The 12405-nt window shown below is 41.3% G+C and overlaps 1 protein-coding gene across 2 annotated transcripts in view; it reads left to right on the forward strand.

The window, feature by feature from the left end:
* The window catches only part of Lgi1 (leucine rich glioma inactivated 1), a 44591-nt gene that overhangs the window by 11135 nt on the left and 21051 nt on the right, over nucleotides 1-12405 (forward strand). The window contains exons 3-4 of one of the 2 annotated variants that reach the window (XM_021151974.1): nucleotides 7979-8050; nucleotides 8150-8221. The exons of the other annotated variant lie outside the window; for it this stretch is intronic. Of the exons in view, the coding sequence (XP_021007633.1) occupies nucleotides 7979-8050; nucleotides 8150-8221 (144 nt within the window). The remainder of the gene's footprint in view (nucleotides 1-7978; nucleotides 8051-8149; nucleotides 8222-12405) is intronic. 2 annotated transcript variants of the gene reach the window in all.

Consider the following 12405-nt stretch of genomic DNA (forward strand, 5'->3'; position numbering starts at 1 on the left):
GCGTACATAGCCCAACTAAATAAATAAGTGTACAAGAAAGAAAGAAAGAAAGAAAGAAAGAAAGAAAGAAAGAGGGGGAAAGAGAGAGAGAATGAGAGAGAGAGAGAGAGAGAGAGAGAGAGAGAGAGAGAGAGAGAAAAGGGAAGGAAAGGAAAGGAAAGGAAAGGAAAGGAAAGGAAAGGAAAGGAAAGGAAAGGAAAGGAAAGGAAAGGAAAGGGAAGGAGAGACACCCTAGTCACATTGTTTAACCTCTGCCAGCCTCAGTTTCTTCATCTGTTAAAAGCAGAATTAGATTTCACCTCCCCAGAGCACCTCCCCCTCCGTTATGTAGAACTAAATTAAGGCTCTTTGTACCAAATCCTTACTGAAAAGGTGGCAGACTCCTTAAGGATTAGCTGAATTACATTGACAATAATTCCCAAGGATGAGAGTCAAAAATAACCGTCAAATAATTCGCTCTTCAGCAATGCTTCCTATTTTAGTGCTTCTTCTGTCTTGAGAGCATATTTAAAAATATTCAAATGTAAATTATTCACATGGCACATGCACTCAGAACCTGCGCACTTGGCAGATGTGAATCACCAGCTTATTGTTAATTATTCTTCAGCCAGCCCCTCTTCTCTTGGATAACGAACGTTACTAACAGCCAGAGGGTCTGGAATGGTTAAGCAGGGTTCTATCTAAACATGTTGACAAGTCCCTCCAACTATGCTGCCATATCTTGCAACAGTTGTAACATGTCCAGTTTATTCTCCTTAATGTAGATATAGTACACATATACCCAGACCCATAGGAACCTGGATATAGGCTGTGCATTTTCACACACTGCTGTTGGATGCTGAATGGCCTGGACCAGACTCATCAGTCTTATCTGGCATAAATGACGTCCCCCGACCTCAGGTTCCCACTGCTAGCGTTCTCTTTTGTGTAGATAATTCCTGACAGGAACACTGGAGACTTGCCTACGTTCTTAGGATTCTGGAGGCTCATCCAGGGAGTCCTTTTTGTTATTATAATTCCTGTTTGAACAGAGAGTGAACATCTTCACCTACTTAATAGATTAACATACAATCCTAAGTGGCAGGGATAAGCTTTGAAGCCAGATTCCATATTCCATAGCTCATTGATGCAGTCTCCAGGTGACAGCCGGATGCCACTGCTGGTCCCTTTTCCTCAACCATCCCTGCTCTGTTGCCAGGAGAACCTGCTCTGCTCTAGGTGAAAGAATGGAGGCGTGCCTTTCATGGGCCAGTGACATTCCTGACTGCAGTAAAGATGTCCAGGTGGTACAGAGGGCCTGAGTGAATGTTATTAGGGCCAGGGGTCTTAACACAGAGCCAAGTGAGCAGGGTGACTGAGGGACAGTAAGATTTTCTCAGCAAACATTGCACGCCCCCATATTTTGCCATCTGCAGGCAGGCCTCCATCCCAGCTTGCATCCCTACAATGCCATAAGCCTAGACTCATGTCTTTGGAGTTAAAAGTGGCCCCTTCCTTTAATAAGATAGAAGTGACATGCATTAGTGCACACAGAGGACTTATGGCTAAGACACAATCAAGACCTAAGCTTTGTGATCCTCCTGGGATGTTCCTTTCTTGGCCTTTGGAGGAAGAAACCATTTCTGGGCTCATGTGCCTGACCTGTCATCTCTCTAAATGGACCTTGTCTCTGGCTTGTCCACCTCAGACAGCCTTAGCCTTGAATTCATATAGCCAGACCTTTCTTCTTAGGCCCTCTACCCCCTCATTCACTTCTGTGATGCCAAGCGAGTCCAGGTTCTATTTTAACCCAAGTTCCCTGGTAACCGTGTTGCCTACAGTTTTCCTTTTGAAAGCTGATCATAGCTTTCATCCAACCAAGACCACCCCTCCCCACCTACACACCCCCACACACACACACACACACACACACACACACATCTAATAACCTTATGGCCATGGCACTAAGTGCTTTGTTGATGACGAGCTGTGCCTTGCACCTATAGGCAGCCATACAAAGGCAAGTAGAAGAAAGAATTACAGCATGGGTTGAGTCAGTATATAATATGTCAAGTCATATCGTCTGGCCAAGGTGTATACTGTCAATGACTTATGAAAAATTATTTTAAAAAATGTAGTTTCAAAAATATTCTCTATTGGATGTGGTGCCATATGCCACACATTATATTATAATTATGTGTAATTATAATCACAATATTAAGGAGTCGGGGGCACATGGATCTTTGTGAGTTCTAGGCTACCCAGGGTTATATATAGTAAGACCTTGTCTTGAGAGAGACAAAGAAAAGAAGAAAGAAATGAAGGAAGAAAGAAAGGAAAGAAGAGAAAAAGGAAAGAGAAAGAAAAGGGTTATTCTAAAGAACACTTAAATAAAATATGTAATTTAAAGCTTATTACAAATCAAAATTTGATCGATATTTTACACAGTGGAGGAGCCATTTATATGGTTTTATGTTTATACAGAAAGAATAAAAACATGAGTATTAAACTCAATAAATAGCAGAAGGAAATTAGAAGAAGAAAGGAATAATGAAAAAATAAAATAATGCATTAAGTAGCAGTGGGCATGACAAATAAATGACAAATTTTCACTATTGAAAGGGGGAAAGCTGGTATAAAATGGTAGCCATTTGGAAAGAACAGCACTCACAAGTTAGAAGTCCTTTAATTATTCACCAAAAGTAGAATAATGTCTAGGGAAGAGCCAAGGAAGTGACCTACTTTACATCATGGGGCTAAGTCCCAAGTGAATCAAAGAAATCCTGACTTCATAGGAGATAGAGTGAAAGGCTCAGTGTTGGTGAAGAGATGAGGAAGGAGGTCTTTCCACACTCTGATCAGACCCGTGATTCGCAAAGCTCGCATAAAAGCTAGGCACTTAAAAACATCCAACAATAGAAATATGTAAGTCCGTCCTAGGAAACAGAGGCAGAAAAGATGTTTGTAGCCAAAGGTGGTTGTAGTAGGTAGAAAACAAACAAACAAACAAACCAGAATTCTTACTAGATAGCTACATTATAGTATGCCACAATATGAAACAGTCATTCGCTAAACTATATTATTAAAACATCATCATGAAAGAATGCTCATGATTAAATGAAGAAATGCAAAGTACCCACATCAAGTTGGGTGCTTAGCACACCCGTAATCCTAGCACTTGGGAGGCTGCAATGCTAGGATCACAAGTTCAAAGCCAGTCTGGGTATAAAGTAGATTCTAGGCCAGTGTGAAGTGCAAGGTGAGATGCCCCAACAGACCTCCAAATCCTCAAACAGAAGAGAGAGAGGGAGAGAGAGACAGAGAGAGAGACAGAGAGAGAGACAGAGACAGAGACATAACATTACATAGCTTCTGTCAACTTGACAAACATACACATGCAGATATCATATATGTGACACATATTATGTGTATGCACATCAGTATCTATCTCAGTATGATAACAGTGTTCTCTACTTTGCAAGTTTTTCTATATTTTCCTGAACTCCTATGAGACATTTATATAATATGCAAACTGCACTCAACATTTTTAAATGTTGTACTTTTAAAAAAATACAGATGGATACAACATCTTGATGTAACTTTGAAACTACTTACACCAATCACTTAATCATGTCTTGCACATCTATGCGAGCTGAGCTGTGTGGTGGCTGTTTGTCAGAACACTGAGGGGTGGGGTTATTACATCATACTGAGAAGCCACCCAGTATGAGGAAAGGGGGTTGGACAAAAGGGTCTTGGGACTCGTGATTTTTAGCCAAGCCAAAAGTATTTCTTTGGGCCTTGCTTTCCTGCTGTCAAACAGATAGCAATACTGGACCTACCACTTTCACAACGCTGTTCTAAAGCCCACGTGAGATGCTCTGACAGGGACTAGGAAGTATAGAGTATTTTGAAGGCAACAATTGCCATTTTAAAACGAGCCAGTGCCTGCCTGGAATTGATAGTTGATCTATGCAGTTTTTCTAAATCTTCCTCCTGGTAAGGAAATATACACTCCCTTTGGTTTCTTAAAAAAAAAAAAAAAAAAAACCAAAAACTTCCCCACTCCTCCCTCCCACAGCTTGTTCATGACATATTAAAAAATGCTTATCCCTTGAGGGGACTTAGAGAGGTCAAGGCATATCCCTGATGAACGTCCACCGAAACTAGTGGGAAAAATGCCTAGTTTCTTCCTTCCTCGGGAAGAGAGGAAGTAGCAGAGACTTCAGAGGTCTTATGGGACTTAGGCAGAGGCAAACCATACATGACCTCTACAAACTGGGATATCTCCCGGCAAGTTGGTTTGCTCAGACCTCTGATCTCTGCTCAGGGAAACCAGGCCATCCGGACGACACACTGGTCCCCACAAATGCTACCATGACACGACACTGCTAATGTGACGTTTGTCCCATCTGCCTCATATTATTGCAGGCTCTCATTATGCGTACTTTTGGGGACAGGGAAACCCATAGCCCTTCTATGCCTCATAGCAACCACTGCAAGGATCAGAGGACTCTTGGTGACCATTAGTACAGGGGGTATCTCAACTGACCCAGAAGTTTCTCCCTGTGCACCCTGACTGCGTGCATCCACCCCGGCAGCTTTAAAATAGCTCGGGCCACAATCCAAGTGTAGAATTTAACCAGAATCCTTGAGAGTGGGAAGGAGTTGTCAGTATTTTTAGGCTCCTTGGGTGATTCCAAGTGCATCCGAGATAGAAAAGCACTGGTAGGATCCAACACAGATGCAGGCATCTCCCCACGCGCCTTCAACACTCTCCCCTCTGCGAGGGCTCCGTACGTGGCCAGTCCATACGTGGTCCTCGAACACCCATCTTAATTGTCATTGATCCAAGAGCTCTCCTTTCCTACTCGGCAGGCTTAGTGTTTAAGTTGTCAGTTCCACAAACCGAGGGAGAGTACTATTGCCTACCCAATACTGCCTTACTGAGCCCGGCCATTTGGATCACTGACTGCTATCCAATCTAGGAATTAGCTACACTGAGGGAAAACCAAGTCTTTCTTGCCCTTAAAGTCCACGGAAAGGACCGCAGAGGTTATGCAAAATAAGAGAACCATTCTGCTCTGACACAGGACTGTATGAACATGTGCTAGGGTGGGTGCCATTTCCCTTGATAGACACTGTAGAATACTTGCTACATCGATTTAATCACAAATAATAATATTGAAACAAAATGTATTGCTAAGATGATAAAAATTAAAGATTTGAGATTTCTTTTTCTTGATAGAATGTGACCGATTCATGAGTGTTTTCAAGTTTATATTGAATACTAAAATACTAAAAGCCATCCGGGTATATTTGAAATATTTATGTATCATTTTACAATCCCATGTTCATAGAAACCAATATCAAATTTAGAATCAAAAAGCTATGATAGTCATTATTAGCTCACCCAGGGAAATATTTTTTAGCTTTTATAACAAAAAATTTTAAAGAATTTATTTATTTTAATTTTATGTCTTTGTTGTGTTGGCTGCATGTACGTCTGTATGGGGGTGCCGGAATCCCCAGAACTGGAGTTACAGACCGTTGTGAGCTGCTATGTGGATGCTGGGAATTGAACTGGGATCCTCTGGAAGAACAGCCCTGACTGCTGAACCACCTCTCCAACCCTATAAGAAAAAAAAATTAATTGAGGTGTAATTATTCATAAAGAGAAGGACACCATCACAAGTATAGTACTTCTCAGTGGTGTTGGTTTACAAGTAAGCATCCTTGTGTCCAGCACCCAGGTTAAGGAACCAACCATTATTCCCCCAGAGACAATCTTTGTGTTCACTTTCAGTTAGAACTACCCTCCCAGAAAAGCCACTGTGCCGATGTCTGCCTGCATAGATTTGTTCAGCTGGGTTTTTTTTTTTGTTGTTGTTGTTTGTTTGTTTGTTTTTTCTGTTAGTCATGCAGAATGCACTCTGCCAAGTTCTGACTTCTTTCCTTAGAAAATGTTGCTTTGTAGTTTTAGTTTTAGCCAGAGATTTTAGTCTTTGAAATGTAGTTCAGCAAACATTAAAAAAAAAAAAAAAACCAGGAATTGGGACAGAGTTGGGGATGCAGAACCAAATAAAGACAGGTCCTTGCTTTAAGATTATATTCAATATCCTAACCTAGCCATTGACTAGAATGCAATGTAAAGCAAATGTCTCTTTGTTCAACAAATATTTGTTTAATATTTACAATGGAATGGTTACTAGCACAAGTTCTAGGAGTCAGTACTGAAAAGGCCAACAAAAGTTTTAGAAGCAATCCTATCTTTCATCTCTGTGACATGCAGAGGCAAGGGGGGGGGTATCCACTTTCCAGCCTGTCTTACTTTTGACTTAACATAAGGGATGACAGCTATTTCTTCCGGCAACTTGGGACTATGGGATGCTGAATTCCCAGGTGCGCCACAGGGCCTTTTGCAGACCATTGGAGAAGCTATCTGCCGCCACTGGATTCTACTCTCTCCATCCCTGTTGCTGCCCTTAAGGAGAGAAGCAAAACCCTGAAGCCTGCTCGAGCCTTTGGGTGTCAGCTTACCAAGGAGTAAGGCTGAGCATTACTTTCCAAAACCATAAAATGCTTTCCAAAACCATAAAATGAGAAGAGACAATTACCAGAGTTGTGATGGAAGTCATGAACCCTGGACTTCATTTTAATAAGCGCAAGCTGTAATGTGTGTTTGATTAGTAGCTCTGGGCTCGTCGGGGCCCAGTGAATTACTTGAGTAAAAAGAGCCATGACGTAAGAGGGAAGAGGGATTAGAAGTGAACTCAACACCATTGCAGGATTGATAGCTTGGGAAGGAACAGAAGAGGTCACTTCACTCCATTTGGCTGGCTCCTCCTCTGCCTCCATTCCTTGACGGGGAAGTCTCAAGTCTCTGGAAAAAGATAGCTGATAGGAAAATCCACACACCTGTGTTCCCATCCTTTTGGCTTCGCTTACGGGCTCCTACTCCTCAGCGCATGTTGAACCCTCCCTTGATTCCTGTATCCAATAAATTACTCATTTCAAACTACTTCAGAGAGTAAAAATCTCCAGGCTTAATCTCCTCTGTTAACAGGCTCAGGGGAGAAGTCACTCAGCTAGTTACTAGCAATTATACTTAACCACTACCCTCCCAAAGCAAAAATATCACAAGATTTACTAACAGCATTTCTATATTATTATTAAATTGTCTGGCACACAAACCTATTATTTAGCCAAATGTGTATATATGTGTATATATGTGCTTTAAAGAAATCTGGCAAGTTCTCCAAAGGGTCCAGTGGGGTTTGGTGACAGATTGCCTCATGCCCTTTTCCTTGGGGATTTTGAAGTCAGGTTCCTATGGATTTTGCCCAAGTAAAAGTGTTTATCTTAATTATTTAGTAACAAAATGGCCTCAGATGCGCAAATGTCATTAGTTCCTGTCTTCAGCCTGTCCAGTTCTCAGATTATTGATTTTTTTTTAAGCAGCCAAAAAGTTGGTGTTCGCTGTTTATGACCACTGTCCACTACACCTGCTACGAGCAATTACACAATAAAGGTGGAGGTCCATTTTTTCCTACATTTCCTAGTATTAAACTCCTGGTATTAATCATTAAATATAATTAAAGATCATTATGTTGGCCTGTCAAAATAAATTCCAGAAGTTTCTAGAGCACGTTTTCCCATGAAGATGACTGCCAGCGTCTTCGTTACGGGACCACGAAAATGTTGATTTGGTCACACCTGCGGCCCACCTCCTCTGCTTGTGTCTCTCTCAAAATGCTTCCCAGGACGGATGGCACCTCACCCAAAGAGAGAAGCCTGCAAGCACTCCCTCAGTGAGCACATCAGGAGGAGACATTCAGGAGTGAGAAAAGCTGCCAAGGTCTTCTGTATAAACCACACTGTAGAAAAAACGCAGACTTACCTGTGTCAGCCTCCACCTGGTTCTCTGAGAGACCAATGCAGGGGAGATCGGCGGCTGACAGTGTAACCCTTCTCACTGTGTGCACCTCTCTCTGGGCAGGTTATTTACGTCGAACTCCTTTGATGTGATCAGTGACGATGCTTTTATTGGTCTTCCACATCTAGAATATTTGTAAGTAAGAAAATTCTCCCCGCCAACCTTGATTCAGGATAGGCTCTCTTCAGTGCCTATAGTTGTCTGACCAAATGAGAATGTTGTTACCTCTTGCAGATTCATAGAAAACAACAATATCAAGTCCATTTCAAGACATACTTTCCGGGGACTCAAGTCTTTGATTCACTTGTAAGTATAGGTGATGCTATTATTATTTTGTTTAAGCTTCTTTGTTTGGTTGAATTGGTTGTTTTGTTTTGTTTTGTTTTGTTTTTTGTTTGTTGTTGTTGTTGAGGTTTTTGAGGTTTTTGCAGTACTGAAATCAAACCTAGAGGCTTTGTGCATGTTAGGTGAACGCTCTACCACTGAGCTATGGTCCTAGCCTGTATTTTTGAGCTCACAAATTCAGTTTGGCATCTAAGGTTATGGCACCCATTTTATGAGTACCCATGAAAATGTAAGAGCTCGAATTCTTTCTCTTCATGCACATTTGCCATCTTCCCTGTCATATATCAGCATGAACTCGGGAAATGGATTATGATTACTATTTTTAGCCTAGATGGAATATAATTAGAAAAGCAATCTATGTAGGGAAATAACATAACTGAAATAACTTTTATTATCCTCATCATCTCTCACTTCATAAGTCCCAGAATTATGGGCTGACTAATATCCTTTAATTTGATATTCACTGCTCATTTTCACTATTTAAGTCCTGATTCTATATGCCTTTAAACCTGATGTAGCCATAGGCAGTCTCTATATAGTGCAGGGACAATCTATTTTATAACTGAAATACTCAGTTATCCAATGGGTGGTTAGAGATACAACTGTCATTCTTAACAAGGGACAATTTTGTTTCCCAGGAAATGTGAAGAAATACAAGCTGTGCCCGCTTGTCACAATATGGGACTGTTACCAGCACCTAGTGGGTGGAGGGGAAGAACTGCTCCTAGTTAATCTCTAATGTGGAGGGCAATCTGTGCAGCCAAGGATGACCCCGCCTGAAATGGCACAGTGGGGAAGGGAAACATCTCATCACATGAAACCACATGAATTTCTTCTTCTAGCTTCTGCCACCTCATTAAGACAGGGGGCAGGGAATTATTTTTAAAGGAAATACACATTAAAGATAAAATGTCTACCCATGTTAGCAATGAAGAAACAGTTTGTGATACTAGATACTAAATCTGGAGCCTCATGCATTGGAAGCAAGTGTCCTACCACTGTGTTGTACCCCCAGACCCCCATTTATTAGTGGTAATATTTATTTCGAGACAGCATCTCACTAAGTTGCCCAGGATAGCCTTGAACTTGTTCTATAGACTATACATGTCTTGATTTTATGATCCTCTTCCTTCAAATACCCTAGAAGCTGGGATTACAGACCTGCACAACCAGGTCCAGCTCAGAGACAGAATCTTGAAGGGGAGATATGATTACTGAACTGACTCCTTATAGAACTATAAAAACATCAATTCCATTGCTGAATTGCAGCTTTATTATCTTCATCATTCATTCATTCATTCATTCATTCAATTAATTCAAATCATTCAAAGGCAATTTCTTAAATTTCTGAGTCTATCCGTGCTGCTGATGTAACGAATCCATGTGTCATAGTCACTCTGTCAACCTTGACCTATCTCCCCACTTCCTCAGCCCCGCTCTGCTCTAAGCCATGATGAAACAGAGCAACACTTGCCCTTTGAACCTACTTTCTAGTGTGCCCATGTGGTTACCCTGCTATACCTGCCAGGCCCCACTCTCTCTTGCGTTTGGATTGCAACAAGAGAGAACTGATAGCTAAGCTTATTTTATAAACTACAATTCTGTCTTCTAAGACTTGTATATGGTCATTAAAATATGAACACACTTTACAATGCCCTCCCTGTTAGTGATATAATATGATGTGACCATGGCTGTGTAACAGGATGAACATTATGTAATTTTTGATCATGGAGTCTAGTTTTGCAGAATGTTTATCAGATAAAATAAAATAAAATAAATAAGCACACAAAAGATGAAATGAATATTCATTACCTCATGTGGTGGTTTGAATGAGAATAACCCTCATAGGCTCGTGTATTTGAATACTTGGTCCCTAGTTGGTGGAACTGTTTGGGAAGGATTAGAGGGTGTGGCCTTATTGGAGATAGTGTGTTACTAGGGACAGGCTTTGAAGTTTCAAAAAAGCCCACATTATTTCCAGATAGCTATTTCTTCCTCATGCTGTGGGTCAAGATATAAGCACTCAGCTATACTTTTAAGCTAAGCTTGCCACCATGTTCCAGACCACAATGGTCATGAATTCTAACCTTCTGTAACTGTAAGCCCCGATAAACTCTTTCTGTTATAAGTTACCTTGGTCATGGTTAATCTCTTTGCAGCCATAGAAGAATAACTAGGACAACTTAGTCTGAGACCTCTTTGATGTATATACATATCACCCAACAGGGCCTCTGCCTTATGGTCAGCATCAGCTTGCTACTCAGAGGCTGTGGGATCCATGGTCTCCCTAGGAACTTGAAACACAAGTGTGTTGTGCTCAACTTGCTAGGGTGTTCCAATCTTAAAAAGCATGTGGCTTCTCTCAGACTCCTTGCATAGATAGAATAGGAGAAAAGGTTCTCTCTATCTCACCAGAAAAAGATGGAAGAAGGGAGGAGGGAAGGAAAGAAGAAGGGATAAGGGGAAAGAAGGGGACAAACCAGGAAGGAGGAAAGAAAGGAAAAAAAAAAAAAGATCTGTAGATCACCAGGCTGAAGAATGACTGCTTTGCTTGACTGCAGCTCATTTTGCCCATCAAGTAAAATGGGAATTTAAGTTTAGAGCTTTAGTGGTAGAGAGACTATCAGGACAGGAGACCTCTACAACCTGTAGAGAGTTATCTCTAGAACCTTTCATGGTCAAGGAAAAGTTAAAGTGAATCTTTCAAGAGAAAGACATGCATCTTAAGATTACACAAACCTGCAGTGTAAAGATGGTGTTTGTAATGGGGAGCAGGAGAGAGAGGGGTTATGGCTGATCAGACAAACGGGTCCTATAGGTCTTTGGCATCTTTACTTAATCTATGATACTATTATTTGGATCTATAAAAGTGGCAACACCATATTGGTCATTCTAAGTCATAACTACATAGGATGCAATTTGAGCTTTTCAAGAAGTATGTAGGACTCATAAAAATGAGTGTGATGCAGTCCCACCTTGGAGGACCTCCTTCTGTAACAGGAAGAGCAACTGGGTAGATGGATATTTTCTCACTACGTGGCTTTGTCTTCAGGTTTTTCTCCTTTCTACTTCTGCCGTTCTTGAAGGTATGTTTCCTGCTTCTCTTGCTTTCCTTTAAGGAGATGGAGCTGGCATCCTTTGAAAATCAAATGTCCCTCTGCCTGCTCCACACATTGAGTTCATTACCGACTGCTTATTGCTTATAAGTAAGCCTGGAGTTTCTTCCTTCCTCCCTCCCTCCCTCCCTCCCTCCCTCCTTTCCTTCCTTCCTTCCTTCCTTCCTTCCTTCCTTCCTACTGTCTCTCTCTCTTTCTTTCTCTCTCTCTCTCTCTCTCTTTTTTTTATTTTTAAGGTGTGAGGCTATCAGGGCACTTTCTCCACCTTTGACCAATTCTTTCTGATTGAAAGGCAAAACATTCAAGTAGTGAGGAATTATCAGTGCACTGGCTAGCCTGTGTACACCACAGGAAGCATTTATAAAGGTGTTTCATAGTCTTACCTCATTGTAGTCTCCAGGTGACCTTTTGGGAGGCATAGGCAGTGACAGTTGCTCTCCTGGATGTGTGAAAATGAAAGTGTGAATTATGCCTGAGTGGACACTGCTCACCTTCTCACCAGCAACAAAGCCAGAAGTTACCCAGGTCCTCAGCAAGGCATCCGCCATGTCAGTTAGAGCTCTCTCATCTAGCTGACACAATAATTCTAGTCCATCGTTTGCGGTGTAGAGATGTGAAAGCTGAGCCAGGAAAGGCTTCCCCATACACTAGGCAGATGACAAGTTCAAAAGCCAAAGACAATGTGGAATGGACTAAGATTGCTAGCAGGAATATTCTTCAAGCAACCCAATCTGGCCAAAGACAAACTTCTGAAAAGAAAATAGTGGACAAAGAGGAAAAAGTTGTGCAGCCCATGGTGTCCACATCAGGAAAAGTGACTGGATCAGCTGCTACTTAGAGGACAAAGCAGATTGCTCCCACAGTCTCTACTATAAGAAAGCCAGTCACAAGAGTTGCTAATGGGTTAATGAACATGGTTTTAAGAAACCAATGCAAACAGCTCCTCCAAAAATACAGAGAAGAAAAGCAGCTTTAAAAATTTAGAGAAAAAAAAATCATCAAGACAAAAAAAAAAAAAAAAAAAAAAAA

This window comes from Mus caroli, chromosome 19, assembly GCF_900094665.2.
Source record: "Mus caroli chromosome 19, CAROLI_EIJ_v1.1, whole genome shotgun sequence".
Taxonomy (NCBI): domain Eukaryota; kingdom Metazoa; phylum Chordata; class Mammalia; order Rodentia; family Muridae; genus Mus; species Mus caroli.